This window comes from Anomaloglossus baeobatrachus, chromosome 4, assembly GCF_048569485.1.
Source record: "Anomaloglossus baeobatrachus isolate aAnoBae1 chromosome 4, aAnoBae1.hap1, whole genome shotgun sequence".
NCBI lineage: Eukaryota > Metazoa > Chordata > Amphibia > Anura > Aromobatidae > Anomaloglossus > Anomaloglossus baeobatrachus.
Genome location: NC_134356.1, coordinates 494013444 through 494037385, shown reverse-complemented (window position 1 = coordinate 494037385; position 23942 = coordinate 494013444). Strand labels below are relative to the sequence as shown.

At 48.4% G+C, this 23942-nt stretch overlaps 1 protein-coding gene across 3 annotated transcripts in view; it reads left to right on the top strand.

Moving 5' to 3' along the window:
* The window catches only part of DMXL2 (Dmx like 2), a 315382-nt gene that overhangs the window by 115780 nt on the left and 175660 nt on the right, over positions 1–23942 (top strand). For all 3 annotated transcript variants that reach the window (XM_075345795.1, XM_075345794.1, XM_075345793.1), the window contains exons 13-15: positions 2303–2424; positions 8549–8638; positions 9054–9171. In XM_075345795.1, coding sequence (XP_075201910.1) covers positions 2303–2424; positions 8549–8638; positions 9054–9171 — 330 coding nt within the window. The remainder of the gene's footprint in view (positions 1–2302; positions 2425–8548; positions 8639–9053; positions 9172–23942) is intronic.

Below are 23942 nucleotides of genomic sequence, written 5' to 3'. Positions count from 1 at the left end.
CAACGCGACAGCGGTTGCCTGCATCAATCACCAGGGCGGGACTCGCAGCCGCCTGGCGATGTTGGAGGTTCAACGAATCCTTCAGTGGACGGAGGACTCCAAGTCCACCATATCCGCAGTCCACATCCCAGGCGTAGAAAACTGGGAGGCCGATTATCTCAGCCGTCAAACCGTGGACAGCGGCGAGTGGGCCCTGCATCCGGCAGTGTTCAGGTCAATCTGCCGCAAGTGGGGCACTCCGGAAGTGGATCTAATGGCATCCCGGCACAACAACAAGGTCCCGGTTTACGTGGCTCGCTCCCACGATCCTCAGGCCTTCGCAGCGGACGCGCTGGTTCAAGATTGATCTCAGTTCCGTCTGGCCTATGTGTTTCCCCCTCTAGCTCTCTTGCCCAGGGTTCTGCGCAAGATCAGAATGGAGGGCCGTCGGGTCATTATCATTGTTCCGGACTGGCCCAGGCGAGCTTGGTACCCAGATCTGCTCAGTCTGTCCGTAGAAATGCCGTGGCATCTCCCGGACCGCCCAGACCTTCTCTCTCATGGTCCGTTTTTCCGCCAGAATTCTGCGGCTCTCAAATTGACGGCGTGGCTCTTTAGTCCTGGATCCTGATGGCTTCAGGCATTCCTTCTGAGGTCATCTCCACTATGACTCAGGCTCGGAAGTCTTCCTCGGCCAAGATTTACCACAGGACTTGGAAGATTTTCCTGTCCTGGTGTCGCTCTTCCGGCCATGCTCCTTGGCCGTTCTCTTTGCCGACCATCCTGTCTTTTCTACAGTCCGGTCTGCAGCTAGGACTGTCCCTCAATTCCCTCAAGGGACAGGTGTCGGCTCTGTCGGTATTATTCCAGCGGCGTATCGCCCGACTGGCTGAGGTGCGCACCTTCATGCAGGGCGCATCTCACATCATTCCTCCTTACCGGCGGCCTTTGGATCCCTGGGATCTTAATCTGGTCCTCACGGCCTTACAGAAACCCCCCTTTGAGCCTCTTAGGGAGGTTCTCTTGTTTAGACTTTCACAGAAAGTGTTTTTTCTAGTAGCCATAACTTCTCTCCGGAGAGTCTCTGATTTGGCTGCGCTCTCTTCGGAGTCACCTTTCTTAGTGTTTCACCAAGACAAGGTGGTTCTCCGTCCGACTCCGGATTTTCTCCCTAAGGTGGTGTCTTCTTTCCACCTTAATCAGGACATTTCATTGCCTTCCCTTTGTCCGGCCCCTGTGCATCGCTTTGAGAAGGCGTTGCATACCTTGGATTTGGTACGGGCGCTCCGAATCTATGTGTCACGCACCGCCGCTTTTAGGCGGTGCACCTCACTTTTTGTGCTAACCACGGGTCAGCGCAAGGGTCTCTTGGCTTCTAAACCGACCCTAGCTCGTTGGATTAGGTCGGCCATCTCTGATGCCTACCAGTGTTCTCAGGTGCCTCCACCGCCGGGGATTAAGGCGCACTCGACCAGAGCTGTTGGTGCCTCCTGGGCTTTCAGGCACCAGGCTACGGCTCAGCAGGTTTGTCAGGCTGCCACTTGGTCTAGTCTGCACACCTTTTCGAAGCACTACCAAGTGCATGCTCATGCTTCGGCAGATGCGAGCTTGGGCAGACGCATCCTTCAGGTGGCTGTCGCCCATTTGTGAAGTTAGGTTTTGCCTACTTCTCAGTTTTGTTTATTTCCCACCCATGGACTGCTTTGAGACGTCCCATGGTCTGGGTCTCTAATAAGGAACGATGAAGAAAAAGAGAATTTTGTTTACTTACCGTAAATTCTTTTTCTTATAGTTCTGACATGGGAGACCCAGCACCCTCCCTGTTGCCTGTTGGCAGTTCTTGTTCCGTGTGTTTCACCGGCTGTTGTTGTAAGACAGAGGTTCCGGTTTTTCCGAGTTTTACTCTATCTCTACTTATGAGTGGATGTCCTCCTTCAGCTTTTGCACTGAACTGGTTAGATTGTCATCCAGGGGGTGTATATAGCCCGGAGGGAGGAGCTACACGTTTTGAGTGTAGTACTTTGTGTGTCCTCCGGAGGCAGTAGCTATACACCCATGGTCTGGGTCTCCCATGTCGGAACTATAAGAAAAAGAATTTACGGTAAGTAAACAAAATTCTCTTTATGCAACACTCGATACACGATTTCTTTTTAAAATGTTGGCATTCAGAGTGCATTCTGATATAATGTGGCCTGGAAAGGCATCTTGGTTGTGAGTTTATTAGAAGCAGTAATGCAAAGTGCACATGCTTCCTATATCAGCAGTCTGTCAAGGTCTCCGCCATTGCTCTGTGAATTATGTTCCCATTCCTCTTCTTTTTCAGGCACATATTGTAACTCGGCCAGTGCCTGCTTTGTGGCCTCGGATGGGACAAACTTGAGACTGTATCAGGCAGTGGTTGATGCCCGGAAGTTACTGGATGAACTCTCAGATCCTGAATCATCTGTAAGTTCTATGTTTTGGGTTCTAGAAATTTACAGCCATGCCTTTTACCAAAAGTTACTATAATAAATAACTGCAATTTTTTTTTTTTTTTAAGATGATGAATCTTTGCCATCAAGAACTGTTAAATTACTATAGCTTCTCTCTACTTTCTGGTGTGTGGAAGAGAAAAGTGCTAATATGGTGTAAAATATCTGATCTGATGGTTTAGGACTGCTATTAGTGATGGACGGACTCGAAGATATCCAGGATCGGTGGGTCTAACAGCATTTAAAAACAAAACAAAAAGCAAACAAAAAAAACGGTTCAGGCCCGGAATTGATCCTGGATATCTGGCCAGATGCCGATCCCCATATAAGTATAAAGGCACCAGAATCCGGAGCTTAAACATGGTGGTAGAATGGATAGGGGTATTGGAGCAAGCATGCTATACTTACAGAGTCTCTGGTGTGGCAGTAACTGCTTCCGGGCCGCTCATACTACTTCCGGAGCCACTCATTATCACTCTTCCATATGTACTGCTTCCCCCGCACACCGGCAGTCCCTGCGTCTGTGAAAGGTTGCAGTCAGACGTGCCCCTAGCCTGTGTGTCAGTGTGTGACTGCTTTCAATCACAGACCCTGTCTGCGTCTTGATTGGTGTAACACTAAGTAAATGAACATTAATATTTGGCTTAGGATCCCCCATATTATGAGACCCAGCACAGATAAAGCATACGGCTACAGGCTGCAGCCCCCAGCCCTGCGCTTATCTTGGCCGTGTATAAATATAAGAGGAATTGCATGCGTTTTTTTTTTAAATTATTTAAATAAATAATTATAAAAAAAAAGTGTCATGCGGTTGTCCCCCCCCTTCAATTTTGATACCCAGCCATGATAAAGCCGACAGCCGATATTCTCAGGCTGGGGAAACCCATAGTTGTTGGGGCCCTCTCAGCCTCAAAATAGCAGCCTGCAGCTACCCAGGATTTTCGCATCCATTAGATGCAACAATCCCAGCACATTACTGGCTCTTTCCGATTGCCCTGGTGCGGTGGCAATTGGCACTAGATTAGTAATGCAAGACATCTATGATCCCGCTATTACTAATCTTTAAAAGAAAACAAATAAACAAAAATACTAAAAAATGCTTTATTTGAAATAAAATACAAAAAATTCCCACCCTTTTTTTACCCCTTTATTAACCCCCCCCAAACACCCAGGTTCGATGTAATCCACACAAGGTCCCACAACGATTCCAGCTCTGCTTCATCGAAAGTGACAGCGCACGGCCATAGAACATGCCTGCCCGCCATGAGCTTCATGCAGAGACTGAGCCGCAGCGATGAGTGGTGACGTTACGCAGGTTATTTGCTGCACAGCTGGAGGTTCCCATGGTCCTCCACCTGTAATCACAGGTAATCTGACCTCATGTGACCTGAGGTGAGGTCACTGAGTTTACAGACCTCCTGGTAGAAAACTGCATTATTTTGCCAAGAGATGCATATTTGGTGCTGAAATTTTACAGCGTATTCCTGCACCCAATCTACACCTCGTGGCAAAAAAAAAACGCATCATGCCACATGCGGTAGTGATCCTTTTTTTTGCCAGGAGATGTAGATTGGGTGCAGGAATACGCTGTAGAAATTTCAGCACCAAATCTGTATCTGTTGGCAAAAAAAAAGTGATTTTTTTGTCACAAGATGCAAGGCCTGTGAACTCAGTGAGGTCACTGAATTTACTGAGGTCACCTTAGGTTAGGTTACCTGCGATCATAGTTGGAGAACCATGAGAACCTCCAGCTGTGACTGCAAATAACCTGAGTGATGTCACCGCTCATCGCTGCTGCTCATTCTCTGCCTGCAGCCCACAGCGGGTGGTCATGTTCTACGCCCGCACACTGTGCCTTCAGTATTTAGCAGAGCTGAAATTGTCATGGGACCTTGTGTGGATTATGTCGGACCTGGGTGTTTTGGGGGGGAAAGGGGTGAAACAGTGTGGTTTGTTTTATTTGAAATAAAGGATTTTTTCTGTGTTTTGTATTTTATTTCTTTTGACTTAAGATTAGTACCGTAATGGGGTCTCATAGACTCCTCTCATTACTAATGTAGGGCTTAGTGGCAGCTGTGAGCTGCTATTAATCTCTTATTACCTAAGGATGAGCGGCCCCTTAAGTAGTTACAGCTGCGCAAAGACTGGTAAATATAATATGCTTGCTTTATTCTTATTTTGTTTACTTTTCCTTTATTATTTTTGTTTCCCAAGTTGCCGAATCTGGATTGTTACCAGGAGTTCACTGAGAACTCCGGATCCGGCACTCGGGTGCTTTTGAAACCGTGTGAATCCGGATTTTTACAGTCTGGGTCTGCCCATCACTAACTGCTCTCTCAATACTATGTGTTAAACAGACCTGATGGCAGTAAATACTTGTAATCACCAATAGACAATAATTTTGGAACATCTTTTTTTGGATTCTGTATTGTGCCATTCCTCTTTTTACTCCAATGTGGACTTATCATTCTCCTTGTCACTAAAAGTTGTAAATGTATTTCTAGAGAAATTGCCAAGGAATAGCACAAACTAAAGTGCAATGATCTAGAATTATTGCTATTTTGATAGCAAGTGAAATGTTTCTGAAAGCAGCATACAGATATAACAGATTGTACGTTTTATTCTTTCGCTTTCATTTTAATAAAGAACGAGCTAATCATCTTTTTAATTCCACAAGTGATTAATTTTCTTATGGGGTTCTTTTATTATCAGCTGAGGCTTTTAAACACATTTAATGTTTAGTAACAGACTTTATAGAGAATCGATCGTCCTTATGGGGATAAAAGCCGGAGGTTGAATTCGGGTCTCCACAATCTCACTATTTCGACCGCTTTTGAGCCAGGGAATACTGCTACGTTAAGAGGGGTCAGCTTGTAAACAGAGGGGAGCTGAATGTCATTGTAAAAAAGCAATTCAAGGTGGGTTTCTTTATGTTATGCATTAGTAAGAAGAAATAACAAGGATTGTTAAAATCTGTCACAGTATTCTCTTCATTAAAGAGTCTTTGCCACCAGATTCTTTTCCCCTAATCTGAGAGCTGCAGAATATAGGCATAGAGATCTGGATTCTGGCGAGGTTTCACTTACTGGGCTGTTTGCTGTAGTTTAGACAAGTTCACTGTTTTATCAGCAGAAGACTAAAAAAAACCTGCTGCCATGTACTCCTCTATATTTGAGTTCTGTATATTTTTGCCTTGAGCACTAATTGGCTGCTTTCTGCCTATGCACAGTATACACAAAAGACTATCAATCAGTGGTATGGGCAGGGCTATCCACAGCTCAGCACTTAGACATCTGCAGCAGATAAAACAGTATTTTGTGTTTTTATTTTTTTTTTTTTTAATATAAAATACAGTGGAACCTCGGTTTCGGAGTAACTTGGTGTACGAGTATTTCGCTGTCCGAGCAAAGCTTGCTGAAATTTGCAACTCAGTTTACAAGCAAGCTTTGCTGTACAAGCAAATACTCACCGCACACAATTCCGGTTCCGTACTTTCACCGCGCTCTGACCTGCTCTTGCATTCTGCACAAACACGCACGCGCGCACACACATATTATGCTCACCTTACCTTCCATTCCCTCGCCGGCCTCCTGGTTTTTGTAGTCCGCAGGTACAGTATGTGTATCCGGTAACCATCGCGATGATGGAGGAACTTCCGCTGCCAGCCGCTTCTCAAAGGTAGCACGCTGACCAATCAGAGGAAAGCAGCTCATGCCTTTGACGTCTGATGCTAAAGCGCTGAAAGCGGAAGCATCGGTCGCGATGGTTACCCGATACACCTCTTGTACAAGCGGACTACAAGAACCAGGAGGCCGGTGAGGGAGGGAACGGAGGGTAAGGTGAGCATAATATGTGTGTGTGCGTGTGTGGAATGGCACAATAGGGGACTAGGATGGGACATTGAACAAATTGTGGAACAAATTGTCTGAGCTTCCATTATTTCCTATGGGAAATCTTGCTTTGCTAGACGAGTAACTTGGTTTACAAGCACAATCCCAGAATGGATTATGCTCGTAAACCAAGGTTGCACTGAACAATTCTCTGCCCACTAAGTGATACATCATAGTAATCTAGGTCGCTGCACCTACATTTTGTTGGTATAAGATGGGATAGTAATAATGTAGTGACCGGTTTCCTTGAGACTGACACAAAATTTGCTTCAGTTTTAATAGTGGCATTAACTCTAAATTGTTCTGAAGAGTAATCAGATGAATTGGGGGAAAAGTGCAGTCATTCCTTGCCATGAAAATTAACTTAATCACAAATAACCCATTTCTAGTTTATTCAGCCCTGCTACATAATGTCCTGCTGCCATCATTTCTTGTTAACTCCAGATTAAGTGTTAACGAGGTCAAAGGCAGCTGATACCAGTCTATCAAGCTAAGGCTATGTGCACACGCTGCGGTTTTTTGACGCTGCGTTTTTGTGCGTTTTTGGCCGCTAAAAACGCACAAAGACGCACCCGCGGCAAAAAACGCATGCGTTTTTACCGCGATTTGGTGCGTTTTTGGCTGCGTTTTTGATCTCTGTGTTTTTCTGCGTTTTTCCAATGCATTGCATGGGAGGAAAATGCAGAAAAACGCAGGAAAGAATTGACATGTCCATTTTTTTTTTAAGTTTAAAAACGCAGCTTAAAAAAAAAGTTGTGTGCGGACAGCAAAAATGAAAACTCATAGACTTTGCTGGGGAAGCAAAGTCATGCAGTTTTGAGGCCAAAAACGCACCCGAAAAACGCGCAAAAATGCCGCGAAAAACGCACTGTGTGAACTTACCCTAAAAGCAAAATCACCCAATAAGGTTTTATCTGGGATTCAGAAGGGAAGATATACTTTAGTGTTCACTTGGATGGGTTGATAAAGAGTATGGTATCAGCTGCTGCAGGTCCACGAGCTCCACGCGCAGGTAGATGGAGGAAATGGGAACAGAACGTGGCTTTCCTGCGCTGCTGTTAGGCGGAGGAAATCATGCCAATACAGTACAGTGGATGTAAATTATGTGGTTTATTCAACCTACGCGTTTCGAATTCATCCAAAATCTTTCTCCGGAAAATATCATTTGTAAACTTATATATTTTTTATATCTTTTATATTTTTAGCACTTTTACTTTCTGACTTGTTATTCTTTTGCTCCTTTTCTGTTGTATTAATGAATGATTTTTTATTCAAACAATAATTTCTACACATTTTTTTGTTTTTTTATTGAGCTTTTGTTTCTACCAATTGCTGCCTGAGCTCCCTTTTTTGAAAATATTTATTTGAACTTCTGCATGTATTGTAAAGTTTTCATTGTGGCTAGATCCCAACGAAGAAGCCGGATGACCTTGTAACACGTAGATTTAATAAACCAAATAATTTGCACCCACTGTACTGCATCTTCATGCTTTAATCCACTTAACGGCAGCGCAGAACAGCTACTTTCCTTTCCCATTTCTGGCAAGCTGATTATATTGTAAGAGCAGACTAGTCACTTTAAAAGGGGATAGTTCTTAAAATCATTGTCTTCTGATATCAATGGTTACCTCTAAGGCCACATGCACACGATGAGCATTTTGTGAGTTTTTTTACTTCAGTATTTGTAGCCAAAACCAGGAATGGAACAGTCAGATGAAAACTATAATAGAAACTCGGGCACCACTTCTGCATTTTTTCCCCACTCTTGGATTTGGTTTGCAAATACCAAAGTACTCAACTTGTGCACGTGGCCTAACGAAACACACACACAGTTATTGCTTTATATCAAAAAGGCTTTACAGGCAGGGACATAACTCCTTGTAAGATTGCCCCTAAATCAACTACTTAGCGGACCTTCAAAGAAATGTTCACTTGCTGTGACGAAGGCTTCAGGGCTCCAAAAATAAGTTTAGGAAGTACCAGAAATGTTTCCTAAAGAGGACTCTGCTATGGCATCTGTTCAACACCAGGGCAGAGCTTGCTCCGGAATAGCTGCAGGCAGGTATCATTGCATCTGCATGCACAGTGAGGCGAAGGTTATATGTGTAAACAGATGTGTATGTGTTTTTGTGACAATGCTTCGAATGTCATTCTTTAATTATGTAACTATTACTATATAGTGTTTATATATATTTTTTTTAATTTTAGAAACTAATTGGTGAAGTGTTTAACATTGTCAGCCAGCAATCTACAGCACGCCCTGGCTGCATCATTGAGCTTGATGCAATAACTAGTAAGGTAAGTTATTCCATGAAGAGATTGGTGTATTTGTTTGAAAGCTATAAGTAGGTAGCCTTACTAATCTTTCCAAAGACCCACTCCCTGAATTTACAGTTTTTAAGAAGAGGTTTCCCATCCACATTAGCTATGTCTGATAAATGATCAAGTGACAGCTGTCTCTCCCAACTTCCCCCATCCTTACAATTTACATTGAACCCTCTTTGCAGTTTACAGCGGGGTCCTCCTTCGTTTGAGACTCACTGACCTGATGTGTAGTTAGTATATTTTAGCGTGCTGAATATTTGTATATGGTAAATAAATATGGTGTTTATTGAAAAAGCTTGGTAAATATTGTATAGAATTTCTTGACTGATTGCACATGTACAATCCTCTACTAGTGATTGAGCTTTCCTCCATTTACTAACCTTTACAGTGTGGATCACGGACTCAGCTGCTTCACGTGTTCCAAGAAGACTTTATTTTGGGATACAAGCCACACAAAGATGAAGTAAAAGCAAAGGAACCTGAGGTTTTCTTTCAGCCATCTCAAGGTTGGGCTTGAAATCAAATACGGATTTTATTTATTTGTTCCTTATCCAGAAATAACTGGTGTCTTTGACTCCTATTAATCTATGTTAAAGGGAACCTGTCAGCAGAAATTTTGCACAAAACCTAAAAGTTTCCCCCTCTGCAGCTCCTGGGCTGCATTCTAGCAAGGTTCCTGTTGTTATTGTGCCCCCTTTTAGACCAACATAAATACTTTATAAAGTGGTACCTTTTTGTATGCAAATCTTGTTAATCGTACACGGGGGCGGGCTGTCTGTTGTCCGTTATTCTGCCTCCTGCTGCTTTACGCCGTCCCCCATCACTCAATTTCATTCCTCAGGACACCGCCCAGTGCGCCCGAGGTCTCGCGCATGTGCCGTGCCACTCTAGCGGGACTGTGCACAGTGTGACTGCTGGTCACGTGTTGCGCAGGCGTGAGATTATGGGCGGCGCTGTGATTTTCATCAGCAAGTACCCGCCCATAATCTCGTGCCCACGCTTTTCCTGCTGCCTCCACCGTTCTGCGCAAGCGCTGGCCAGATGACCCCACGTCACCTCTTTCCCATCTTGCCCTGGAGCAGGAAATAGATGGGAGGAGCGGAGCAGCATAACGGTGGAGTCAGAGTGAAATGCGCGGGTACGTGCTGAGGAGAATCACAGCGCCGTCCATAATCTCACGCCTGCGCAACACATCACCAGCGGTCACACTGTGCACAATGCACAGTCCCGCTAGAGTGGCATGGCGCATGCGCGAGACCTCGGGCGCACAGGGCGGCGTCCTGAGGTATGAAATTGAGCGATGGAGGACGGCGTAAAGCAACTGGGGGCAGAATAACGGACAACAGACAGCCCGCCCCGGTGTACGATTAAAACGATTTGCATACAAAAAGGTACCACTCCTATAAAGTATTTATTTTGGTCTAAAAGGGGGCATAATAACAACAGGAACCTTGCTAGAATGCAGCCCAGGAGCTGCAGAGGGGGAATCTTTTAGGTTTAGTGCAAAATTTCTGCTGATAGGTTCCCTTTAAAACTGCCTTTATTCCCATACTTTTTTTTAGGCTAAGGACACATGGGCATTTAGTATTCGATGCGAGATGCTAATGACCTCCGACTCCCGCTCTGCTGCCAGTGTAAACCAATTGTCATTATACTGTGATACAATCCTGCGATCGGAGCACAGCTGCGGAGGAGAGGGGGAGAACAATCTCAATATCTCCTCCATTATCAGCTTATGCGTATATAGCACTGTACTCAGTTGTCATGCGAGTGCAGTGCGATGATTCTCTCGCACCCATAGACTTGTATGGGTGTGAGAGAAAACTAATCGGATTCAACCTGCAGCATGCTGCAATTGTTTTCTCTGTCCAATTTAGGGCTGAGAAAAAATTTGCTCATGGGAGCGACCCCATAGAGAAACATGGGTCCGAGTGGAATGCGATTTTGTTTATCGCATTCCATTCGCTCCATTTTACTCGCCGCGTGTCCTTACCCTTTAAACAAAACATGTTGCTATAGTCTCCATATTCTGAGACCAGTAACTTTTTTTTTTTTATTTTTATTTTTTCATTTTAGCTTTATAGAGTTGTATGAGGTTTTATTTCTTGTTTGGCAGGCCATTGTCCTTATTGGTACCATTTCAGTGTTATTACGACTTTCTAATCTCTTTTTATTGTACTTTATTTTTGTGGATTTGATGTGGCCAAAATTCACTTAATCTACAGATTTGATTTATATTTACATTATATTCACCAGAACAGACATAACACAGTCTGCACCTGTGGGGTTTGGAGCGGGCTCTGCTATTGAGCCCGCTCCCTATAGTAAGTGTGCATGTCTGCCTCATATGTATGATAGATGTTTCCAAGGGGTTTATTAAATGTACGATCTAAGAGATGGCCAAATAGGGGAGACCGAGGTTGCATTAACACTGCACAGTTATGAGTGAAATTCTGTAGATGATTACAATCTCCTGGAAATAATGGAGGACAGGCGTTTCCATAGAGAGAAGGGAACAGCACTGGATATGGAGCCTTATCAATGTGCATAGTGTTGTGAAACGAAGGCCCCAATTCATCAAAGCAATCTGTCCAGAATTCTACTGTAAATTCCTTTAAAAAGTCGCCACGTTTTTGCACAACTCTAGTTCCGCAATGATGATGCAACTTTTTGCGTTTTCACACCACTTTCTCCAAGCTCAGCCAAAATGAGCAGAGCTGGGGTGCGGCAAGGACCTGACGTCACAGCGCGTCTGATTTATGATGAGCTTTGGTATTTACTTACATCAGAATCCTTATCCCAATCAGGGACTGGTATGAGACATTTGCCAAACCGCACGTAGTTGTCCCTCATTCGTTAAGAGGCGATTGCTTTTAAATGAACCAGGAGCGTCAGACTCCTACACTTTCCTCATGAAAACCAATGTGAAAATTGCTGGTTTTGATGAATCAGAGCCAAGATGTAGAAGTGAGGATTAGTATCCCACAGTTTCAGTCTACAGGATTTCCTGCATGTCTATGAAGCAATCTTAGTAACCCTGCAGAGCACAGATTAAAGACGTTTCCCCATAGTCACTTCTCATTAACTATACAAAGGATAGACCATTATTGTCTGCTCTAGGGGGCCAATGCTGGAGCTCCCGCCAGTCACACGATTGGGGGCCCCAGTGTTCTCTAGAATGGACTGGTGTTATGCATCATCTATGTCATTTCCATAGACCACTGAATCAGTAGTAGTTGGGGAACTAAAAAAAAAAAAACCGGAAATGCATACTTGGAGGAACACAATCTTTCTGCATTTCCTGTTTTTTTTTTTTTTTAGTTCCCCTTGTACCTTCCTGTATGTACCATATTATAACTGTTTTACATGATTTGATTCAGGCTTTTAATTGATTGTGTAGTTGACTGACGTGTTTGAACTTGCTATGTGTACAGAAATGTGTACAGAAATTTATGGCCGCATAAAGAGCAATAGTTATTGGCAACACATCCCCTGTTTACGCTAGATGTGCTGACGAAATCTGCAGGTATAAAAATCATCACATTGAATAATGCCTCATCTACACAGGCCATTACTGAATGCACTGCATCTATAGGTCTCAAACACGCGGGCCGCATGCGGCCCCTCAGACTTCTTCTTGCAGCCCACAGGCCCGTGGACCCCGTGACGATCGTGGCTGGTGCCGCAGACCGCAGTAGTCAGGGCTGTATTTCATTTGAATCAACTACCGGCACCTCGAACTGCACGCAGAGCACTCTGCAGAACCATACTTAAGGCAGCCGCCGGCCAATCACAGGCCAGCAGCTGACTTAGTCATATGACATCAAGCGCTGGACTCTGGCCGGCGGCTGCCATTGGATTAGGGCTTCAGAGAGCGCTGACTACTGCGGGTATCGGCCGCAGTAGTCACGGGGTCCACAGGTCTGTAGGCCGCAAGAGAAAGAAAAGGACACCAAGGGAAAGGAGAACAAGTGAGAATAATCATTTTTTTTTTTTATGTGTGTATGAGGAACGGCATATAAGGGGAAATTACTACAGGATGAGACATTTACTATAAAATTAGGGACAAGGATGGGCACATTACTATAGGAGGGGGCACATTACTACAAGGAAACCAGGATGGGCACAATACTACAAGATGGGGACATTATTACAAGGAGACCAGGATGGGCACAATACTATAGAATTGGGACCACGATGGGGCATTACTACAAAAAGGGGACAAGGATGGGCACATTACTACAAGGTGACCAGGATGGGCACATTACTACAGGATAGAGACAAGGATGGGAACATTACTACAGGATGGGGCATTACTACAAGTTGCCCAGGATAGGCACAATACTACGGGATGGGGACCAGGATGGGGCATTGCTGCAAGAAGGGGATCAGGAAGGGCACAATACTACAGGATGCAACATTTACTATAAGATGGGGACAAGGATGGGGACATTACTATAGCATGTGCACATTATTACAAGGAGACCAGGATGGGCACAATACAATAGGATGGGACATTACTACAGAATGAGGACAATCAGGGGCACATTACTACAAAGGTCCAGGACAGGCAGATTACTACAGGATGGGGACAAGGATGGGAACATTCTTACCAGGAATCAGGATGGACACATTACTACCAGATGTGGTATTATTACAAGGGGACCAGAATGGGGCATTATTACAAGAAGGGAATCAGGATGGGCACATTACTACAGGATGGGGACAAGGATGGGGCATTACTACAAGATGGGGACCAGGATGGGGTATATTACTACAGGATGGAGACAAGGATGGGCACTTTACTACAGGATGGGAACAAGGATGGGCACATTACTACAGGATGGGGCATTACTACAAGGAGACCAGGATGGGCACAATACTACAGGATGGGGTCCAGGATGGGGCATTGCTACAAAAAAGGGACCAGGATAGGCACAGTACTACAGGATGGGGACCAGGATGGGGCATTACTTCAATAAGGGGACAAGGATGGGCATATTACTACAAGGGGACCAGGACAGGGACATTACTACAGGATGGGGACAAGGATGGGAACATTCTTACAGGGGACAAGCATTGACACATTACTACCGGATGTGGAATTATTACAATTGGACCAGGATGGACACTTTACTACAAAATGGGGACCAGGATGGGGTATTACTACAAGAAGGGAATCAGGATGGGCACATTACTACAGGATGGGGACAAGGATGGGGCATTACTACAAAAGGGGGACCAGGATGGGCACATTTTACTACAGGATGGGGACCAGGATGGACACATTACTACAGGATGGGGACCAGGATGTGGCATTACTAGAAGAAGGGGACCAGGATGGGTACATTACTACAGGATGGGCACATTACTAGAAGATGAAGATCCCTTGGGAAAATTACCACAAGGTGTTGGCCAAAATTACTATATGGTGCCAATTATAAAACAATATTACATACAAAAAGGAGATAAAATGTTTTAAAAAAAATCTAATATATAAAGCTGTGTGTGTGTGTGTGTGTGTGTGTGTGTGTGTGTGTATGTATGTATGTATGTGTGTGTATGTGTGTATGTCCGGGATTGGCATCTGCACCTTCGCAGCTACAGCCACAAAATTTTGCACACTCAGACGTCTGGACCCCGAGAGCCTCATAGGCTATGTTTTGAGGGGAAATTTTAACCCCGCTCTTTACAGTTATTCACCAAAAAACCTGCCTCCATTAAAGTGAATGGAGCTGGGAGCCACAGTGCAGCCAGAACTTCAGAAGAATGCGCAGCCACGCCCTTATATGGAATGTTGCCGTGTCACAATGCAGCCAGGGAAAGAGACAGACACAGACAGGGAAAGAGGCAGACATAGACAGGGTAAGAGACAGACACAGACAAAGAAACAGACAGGGAAAGAGAGGGAAAGAGACAGACAGGGAAAGAGACAGACAGGTAACGAGACAGATAGGGAAAGTGACAGAGATAGACAGACTGAGAAAGAGATTGAGACAGACGGAGAAAGAGACAGGGAAAGAGACACACAGACAAAGAGAGAGAGAGAGACAGGGATATATACAGAGGGGGAGACAGACAGAGAATGGGAAAGAAACAGAGAGACAGTTACTATCCTGGGCAGCGCCGGGTGCTATGTTGTAAGGTGAAATTTTAACCCCACGTGTTCCAATTTACCAATCAATTTTGCCCCATCAACATAATGGGGAAAAAGTGAAACGAAAGTGTTGGGGGAAAATTGACAGCTCCAGATGTGAACAAGGAGGACTTAAAGAATGAGAGCGATGGCACCAAAGAGTATATACCAGTCATGGCGAACCTTTTGCAGGCCGAGTGCCCAAACTGTATCCCTAAACCCATTTTTTTTTCCCGAAGTGCCAACCAATCCTGTAATGTAAATAATTGATTGTAACCTTACCTTTGCAGTCTTCTATTCTCTTCAGCAGGGGGCATCACGCTCATGCTTACCACACATTGAAGCTGAGCCCCTGCCCTTTCTAGACACAGCAGTTGGATTGATCTTTCTGGAAAAAAATTGCAGCATATTAGACACAAGGGATTTCTTCGGCGCTCCATTGGGAGACCCAGACGATTGGGTGTATAGCACTGCCCTCCGGAGGCCACACAAAGCAATTACACCAAAAAGTGTAAGGCCCCTCCCCTTCTGGCCATACACCCCCAGTGGGATCACTGGCTCACCAGTTTTCTGCTTTGTGCGAAGGAGGTCAGACATCCACGCATAGCTCCACTATTTAGTCAGCAGTAGCTGCTGACTCTATCGGATGGAAGAAAAGAGAGCCCATATAGGGCCCCCAGCATGCTCCCTTCTCACCCCACTTGCGGTTTGTAAGGTTGAGGTACCCATTGCGGGTACGGAGGCTGGAGCCCACATGCTGCTTTCCTTCCCCATCCCCCTGAGGGGCTCTGTGGAAGTGGGATCTTACCGGCCCCCAAACCCTGAGGCCGAGCTCCATCCACAGACCCAGAGACCCTGCTGGAGGAGCTGAGTACAGTCAGGGACAAGGCCCTGCAACGTTCAGGTACTCTGTGTCCCCGCACAGACAGGCCACGCACACTCCAGGCTTGCTGGGTGTGCTAGTGCGCCGGGGGCACTAGCGCTGCGCGCTCGGGTTAGAGTCACTGCAGCTTAGCTGAGTGATTTTTTGTCTTGGGAACTACCGCGCCGGCCGCTCCGGGAGCGGCGGCGCCGCTGGGACTTGTAGTGCGCCGGGGACTCGCGCTGCCCGCGCTTTTACGGCGGCAGCGCTCATAAATCTAGTCCCCGGCTTTTGCGGCCTAGTTACGGTTCGTTCCCGCCCCCACCCTGTCAATCAGGGAAAGGGAGAGACGCTATGCAATAGGCAGCGCCGAGGGCTGGAGCCTTATTTACAAGCTCCAGCCCTCTCACTGGGCACAGTGGGGACGCAGGTTTCCCGCTCTTGGTCTCAACACGCCCAGGGCCCGCCCCTCTCCACAGGACGCCGGCAGCCATTCCTGCATGCAGTCTGGCTGGAGAACGGACACAGGCTCTGGGGGACTCAGACAAGGGACTCTGGCGACCACACACCCGCGTTTATGCGGGCGGTAAGCTGCACATAAGTGCTGGCCCCACTAGTGCCACAGTGTTATTTGGTGCATTTTTTCTCTGTACCATATATATTTATATTGCACTGTACAGTCGCTTCTTGGCTTATACCCTCATTGCTCTGAGGAGACAACAACATGTCATCCGCAAAACGCAAGGGTGCCAAGGCACAGGCGGTATGCACTGCTTGTGCCGCATGTGGGGCTAATCTACCGGCAGGTTCCAATGACCCCCATTGTGTGCAATGTTCGGTCCCTGTGCCACTTCGTCAGCCAGAGTCTATGGTAGTAGTGGCCCAGGCAGAGACGCCTGTGAACCCTGCCCCGGTGACGGGGACAGAATTTGCAGTTTTTGCTGATAAGATGTCTGTGACTATGACAAAAATCCTGGAAACCTTGCAGTCCAGGCCAGTTTCTCAGACCATGGACACTGCTGTGTCTATGCTCCCCGGTCCCCCTCAGTTGGAACTAATCCGTACTTCAAGGGGGTCCCAGGCATCACAGGCTGAAGGCTCTGACTCGGATGACAGTCCCAGGCAGCCTAAGCGGGCTCGCTGGGAAAGACCCTCGCCGTCATCACACTGGTCAGGGTCTCAGCGAGACGAGGCTCTGTATGAGGAGACAGAGGTGGGTGATCAGGAATCTTCTCCTGACACCGCTCTCAATCTAGATACCCCTGATGGTGACGCTATGGTAAATGACCTTATAGCGGCCATCAATAGACTGTTGGATATTTCTCCCCCAGCCCCTTCTGCAGAGGAGGCAGCTGCACAGCAGGAGAAGTTCCAGTTCCGGTATCCTAAGCGTAAATTGAGTACTTTTCTGGACCACTCTGACTTCAGAGAATCAGTCCAGAAACATCATGCTTATCCAGATAAGCGTTTCTCCAAACGTCTTAAGGATACACGTTATCCCTTTCCCCCTGACGTGGTCAAACGCTGGACCCAGTGTCCAAAGGTGGACCCCCCAATCTCCAGGCTTGCGGCTAGATCCTTAGTTGCAGTGGAAGATGGGGCTTCACTTAAAGATGCCAATGACAGACAGATGGACCTTTGGTTAAAGTCTGTCTATGAAGCTATCGGCGCGTCGTTTGCTCCAGCATTCGCGGCCGTGTGGGCACTCCAAGCTATTTCAGCTGGCCTGGCACAAGTGGACTCTATCATACGTCCAGCAGTGCCGCGAGTAGCGTCCCTAACCTCGCAAATGTCTGCGTTTGCGACTTACGCTATCAACGCTGTCCTGGACTCTACGAGCCGTACCTCAATGGCGTCTGCCAACTCTGTGGTTTTGCGCAGAGCCTTGTGGTTAAAGGAATGGAAAGCAGATTCTGCTTCCAAGAAATGTTTAACCAGCTTGCCACTATCTGGAGACAGACTGTTTGGTGAGCAATTGGCTGAGATCATTAAACAGTCCAAGGGTAAGGACTCCTCCTTACCCCAGCCCAGATCGAGCAAACCTCAACAGAGGAAGTGGCAGTCGAGGTTTCGGTCCTTTCGAGGCTCCAGCAAGACCCAATTCTCCTCGTCCAAAGGGACTCAGAAGGAGCAAAGGAGCTCAGATTCCTGGCGGGCTCATTCACGCCCCAAGAAAACAACCGGAGGAACCGCTTCCAAGGCGGCTGCCTCATGACTTTCGGCCTCATCCCTCCGCATCCTCGGTCGGTGGCAGGCTCTCCCGCTTTTGCGACATTTGGCTGCCACAGGTCAAAGACCGGTGGGTAGCAGACATTTTGTCTCACGGGTACAGGATAGAATTCAGTTCTCATCCTCCGCCTCGGTTCTTCAGAACCTCCCCACATCCCGACCGAGCAAATGCCCTTCTGCAGGCGGTGTGCTCACTAAGAGCAGAAGGAGTGGTGATCCCTGTTCCTCTGCAGGAACAAGGGCAAGGTTTTTACTCCAATCTCTTCGTGGTTCCAAAAAAGGACGGCTCGTTCCGTCCTGTTCTGGACCTAAAGCTGCTCAACAAGCATGTGAACGCCAGGCGGTTCCGGATGGAATCCCTCCGCTCTGTCATTGCCTCAATGTCTCAAGGAGATTTCCTTGCATCAATAGACATCAAAGATGCTTATCTCCACGTGCCGATTGCTACAGAGCACCAACGTTTTCTACGTTTCGTGATAGGAGACGACCATCTCCAGTTCGTAGCTCTGCCATTTGGTCTGGCGACAGCCCCACGGGTTTTCACCAAGGTCATGGCGGCAGTGGTAGCAGTCTTGCATTCTCAGGGACACTCGGTGATCCCTTACTTGGACGATCTACTTGTCAAAGCACCCTCTCAAGAGGCATGCCAACACAGCCTGAATGTTGCACTGGAGACTCTCCAGACTTTCGGGTGGATCATCAACTTTTCAAAGTCAAACCTGGCACCGACTCAATCACTAACGTATCTTGGCATGGAGTTTCATACTCTCTCAGCGATAGTGAAGCTTCCGCTGGACAAGCAGCGGTCACTACAGACAGGGGTGCAGTCTCTCCTTCAGGGTCAGTCGCACCCCTTAAGGCGCCTCATGCACTTCCTAGGGAAGATGGTGGCAGCAATGGAGGCAGTCCCGTTCGCGCAGTTTCATCTGCGTCCACTTCAATGGGACATTCTCTGCCAATGGGACGGGAAGACAACTTCCCTAGACAGGAAAGTCTCCCTTTCTCAGACGGCCAAGGATTCTCTGCTATGGTGGCTTCTTCCCACCTCATTATCGCAGGGAAGATCATTCCTGCCCCCATCCTGGGCAGTGGTCACGACAGACGCGAGTCTGTCAGGGTGGGGAGCAGTTTTTCTCCACCACAGGGCTCAAGGGACGTGGACTCAGCAGGAATCCACCCTTCAGATCAATGTTCTGGAGATCAGGGCAGTGTATCTTGCCCTATTAGCCTTCCAGCAGTGGCTGGAAGGAAAACAGATCCGAATTCAGTCGGACAACTCCACAGCGGTGGCATACATCAACCACCAAGGAGGGACACGCAGTCGGCAAGCCTTCCAGGAAGTCAGGCGGATTCTGATGTGGGTAGAGGAAAGAGCATCCACCATATCAGCAGTTCACATCCCGGGCGTAGAAAACTGGGAAGCAGACTTCCTCAGTCGCCAGGGCATGGACGCAGGGGAATGGTCCCTTCACCCGGACGTGTTTCAGGAAATCTGCCGCCGCTGGGGTGTGCCGGACGTCGACCTAATGGCGTCTCGGCACAACAACAAGGTCCCGACCTTCATAGCGCGGTCTCGCGATCAAAGAGCTCTGGCGGCAGACGCCTTAGTGCAAGATTGGTCGCAGTTCCGGCTCCCTTATGTGTTTCCACCTCTGGCACTCTTGCCCAGAGTGTTACGCAAGATCAGATCCGATTGCGGCCGCGTCATACTCGTCGCCCCAGACTGGCCGAGGAGGTCGTGGTACCCGGATCTGTGGCATCTCACGGTCGGCCAACCGTGGGCACTACCAGACCGTCCAGACTTACTGTCCCAAGGGCCGTTTTTCCATCGGAATTCTGCGGCCCTGAACCTGACTGTGTGGCCATTGAGTCCTGGATCCTAGCGTCTTCAGGATTATCCCAAGGGGTCGTGGCCACCATGAGACAGGCTAGGAAGTCCACTTCTGCTAAGATCTACCACAGAACGTGGAAGATTTTCTTATCCTGGTGCTCTGCACAAGGAGTATCTCCCTGGCCATTCGCGTTACCTGTCTTTCTTTCCTTCCTGCAATCTGGGTTGGAAAAGGGCTTGTCGCTCGGCTCCCTTAAAGGGCAAGTCTCGGCACTATCCGTGTTTTTTCAGAAGCGTCTAGCACGACTTTCTCAGGTGCGCACGTTCCTGCAGGGGGTTTGTCATATCGTACCTCCGTACAGGCGGCCGTTAGATCCGTGGGATCTAAACAAGGTCCTTGTTGCTCTCCAGAAGCCGCCCTTCGAGCCTCTGAGGGATGTGTCACTTTCTCGACTCTCACAGAAAGTGGCCTTTCTGGTAGCGGTCACGTCTCTTCGGAGAGTGTCCGAACTAGCAGCGCTGTCATCCAAGGCTCCTTTCCTGGTGTTCCACCAGGACAAGGTAGTGCTGCGCCCCATTCAGGAGTTTCTCCCTAAGGTGGTATCCTCTTTTCATCTTAATCAGGATATCTCCTTGCCTTCCTTTTATCCGCATGCAGTTCATCGGTATGAAAAGGATTTACATTTGTTGGATCTGGTGAGAGCACTCAGAATCTACATTTCCCGCACGGCGCCCCTGCGCCGCTCGGATGCACTCTTTGTCCTTGTCGCTGGTAAGCGCAAAGGGTCGCAGGCTTCCAAAGCCACCCTGGCTCGATGGATCAAAGAACCAATTCTTCAAGCCTACCGTTCTGCTGGGCTTCCGGTTCCATCAGGGCTAAAGGCCCATTCTACCAGAGCCGTGGGTGCGTCCTGGGCATTACGACACCAGGCTACGGCTCAACAGGTGTGCCAGGCAGCCACCTGGTCGAGTCTGCACACTTTCACCAAACATTATCAGGTGCATACCTATGCTTCGGCGGACGCCAGCCTAGGTAGAAGAGTCCTGCAGGCGGCAGTTGCCTCCCCGTAGGGGAGGGCTGTCTTTGCAGCTCTAACATGAGGTATTTCTTTACCCACCCAGGGACAGCTTTTGGACGTCCCAATCGTCTGGGTCTCCCAATGGAGCGCCGAAGAAGAAGGGAATTTTGTTACTTACCGTAAATTCCTTTTCTTCTAGCTCCTATTGGGAGACCCAGCACCCGCCCTGTTGTCCTTCGGGATTTTTGGTTGTTTTTCGGGTACACATGTTGTTCATGTTGAATGGTTTTCAGTTCTCCGACGTATCTTCGGAGTGAATTTGTTTAAACCAGTTATTGGCTTTCCTCCTTCTTGCTTTTGCACTAAAACTGGTGAGCCAGTGATCCCACTGGGGGTGTATGGCCAGAAGGGGAGGGGCCTTACACTTTTTGGTGTAATTGCTTTGTGTGGCCTCCGGAGGGCAGTGCTATACACCCAATCGTCTGGGTCTCCCAATAGGAGCTAGAAGAAAAGGAATTTACGGTAAGTAACAAAATTCCCTTCTTTAGCATGAAATGCAATCAGATGTCACCCTGTAATCCACACCTACATTTCAAAGTCTGAACATCCTGAAAACCCATAAAAACGTATGAGTTGCTCCCTCCCCTTCATTGTGTAGTTATGTCCCCCTTCCTGGCCACTTCCTGGTAAACATATCCCCCATCCTGATATGTATTTCCTACATTCTGGTATATTTGTCCCCATCCTGGTAAATATTCTTCATCCTGGTAAATGTACCCCATCCAGGCATGTACCTCATTCCTGGTAAATGTACCTCATCCAGGCATGTTCCCTTATCCTGGTAATTGTCCTCTTTCCTGGTAAACGTACCCCATCCTGGAAAAATATACCCCATCCTGATAAATGTCACCCTTCCTGCTAAATGTTTCCCATCCTGGCAATTTTCCTCATCCTGGCATGTTCATGTACCCCCATCCTTTCATGTTTCCCCCCATCCTGGTAAATGTATCCCCCATCCTGGTAAATGTACCCCATCCTGGCATGTTCCCCTTCCTGCTAAATGTACCCCATCCTGGCATGTTTCCCCCCATCCTTGCAGTCATGTTTCCCCCCATCCTTGCAGTCATGTTTCCCCCCATCCTTGCAGTCATGTTTCCCCCCATCCTTGCAGTCATGTTTCCCCCCATCCTTGCAGTCATGTTTCCCCCCATCTTTGCAGTCATGTTTCCCCCCATCCTTGCAGTCATGTTTCCCCCCATCCTTGCAGTCATGTTTCCCCCCATCTTTGCAGTCATGTTTCCCCCATCTTTGCATGTTTCTCTCCATCCTTGCAGCCATGTTTGCCCCGTGCTCTCCATGTTTGCCCCGTGCTCTCCATGTTTGCCCCGTGCTCTCCATGTTTGCCCCGTGCTCTCCATGTTTGCCCCGTGCTCTCCATGTTTGCCCCGTGCTCTCCATGTTTGCCCCGTGCTCTCCATGTTTGCCCCGTGCTCTCCATGTTTGCCCCGTGCTCTCCATGTTTGCCCAGTGCTCTCCATGTTTGCCCAGTGCTCTCCATGTTTGCCCCGTGCTCTCCATGTTTGCCCCTTGCTCTCCATGTTTGTCCCGTGCTCTGTATTCCCCCGTGCTCGATATGCCCCCGTGCTCTGTGTTTGCCCCGTGCTTTTTGCCCCCGTGCTCTGTATGTTTGCCCCCGTGCTCTGTATGTTTGCCCCCGTGCTCTGTATGTTTGCCCCCGTGCTCTGTATGTTTGCCCCCGTGCTCTGTATGTTTGCCCCCGTGCTCTGTATGTTTGCCCCCGTGCTCTGTATGTTTGCCCCCGTGCTCTGTATGTTTGCCCCGTGCTCTGTATGTTTGCCCCCGTGCTCTGTATGTTTGCCCCCGTGCTCTGTATGTTTGCCCCCGTGCTCTGTATGTTTGCCCCCGTGCTCTGTATGTTTGCCCCCGTGCTCTGTATGTTTGCCCCCGTGCTCTGTATGTTTGCCCCCGTGCTCTGTATGTTTGCCCCCGTGCTCTGTATGTTTGCCCCCGTGCTCTGTATGTTTGCCCCCGTGCTCTGTATGTTTGCCCCCGTGCTCTGTATGTTTGCCCCCGTGCTCTGTATGTTTGCCCCCGTGCTCTGTATGTTTGCCCCCGTGCTCTGTATGTTTGCCCCGTGCTCTCCATGTTTGCCCCGTGCTCTCCATGTTTGCCCCGTGCGCTCCATGTTTGCCCCGTGCTCTCCATGTTTGCCCCGTGCTCTCCATGTTTGCCCCGTGCTCTCCATGTTTGCCCCGTGCTCTCCATGTTTGCCCCGTGCTCTCCATGTTTGCCCAGTGCTCTCCATGTTTGCCCAGTGCTCTCCATGTTTGCCCAGTGCTCTCCATGTTTGCCCCGTGCTCTCCATGTTTGCCCCTTGCTCTCCATGTTTGTCCCGTGCTCTGTATTCCCCCGTGCTCTATATGCCCCCGTGCTCTGTGTTTGCCCCGTGCTTTTTGCCCCCGTGCTCTGTATGTTTGCCCCCGTGCTCTGTATGTTTGCCCCCGTGCTCTGTATGTTTGCCCCCGTGCTCTGTATGTTTGCCCCGTGCTCTGTATGTTTGCCCCCGTGCTCTGTATGTTTGCCCCCGTGCTCTGTATGTTTGCCCCCGTGCTCTGTATGTTTGCCCCCGTGCTCTGTATGTTTGCCCCCGTGCTCTCCATGTTTGCCCCGTGCTCTCCATGTTTGCCCCGTGCTCTCCATGTTTGCCCCGTGCTCTCCATGTTTGCCCCGTGCGCTCCATGTTTGCCCCGTGCGCTCCATGTTTGCCCCGTGCGCTCCATGTTTGCCCCGTGCGCTCCATGTTTGCCCCGTGCGCTCCATGTTTGCCCCGTGCGCTCCATGTTTGCCCCGTGCGCTCCATGTTTTCCCCGTGCGCTCCATGTTTGCCCCGTGCGCTCCATGTTTGCCCCGTGCGCTCCATGTTTGCCCCGTGCGCTCCATGTTTGCCCCGTGCGCTCCATGTTTGCCCCGTGCGCTCCATGTTTGCCCCGTGCGCTCCATGTTTGCCCCGTGCGCTCCATGTTTGCCCCGTGCGCTCCATGTTTGCCCCGTGCGCTCCATGTTTGCCCCGTGCGCTCCATGTTTGCCCCGTGCGCTCCATGTTTGCCCCGTGCTCTCCATGTTTGCCCCGTGCGCTCCATGTTTGCCCCGTGCGCTCCATGTTTGCCCCGTGCGCTCCA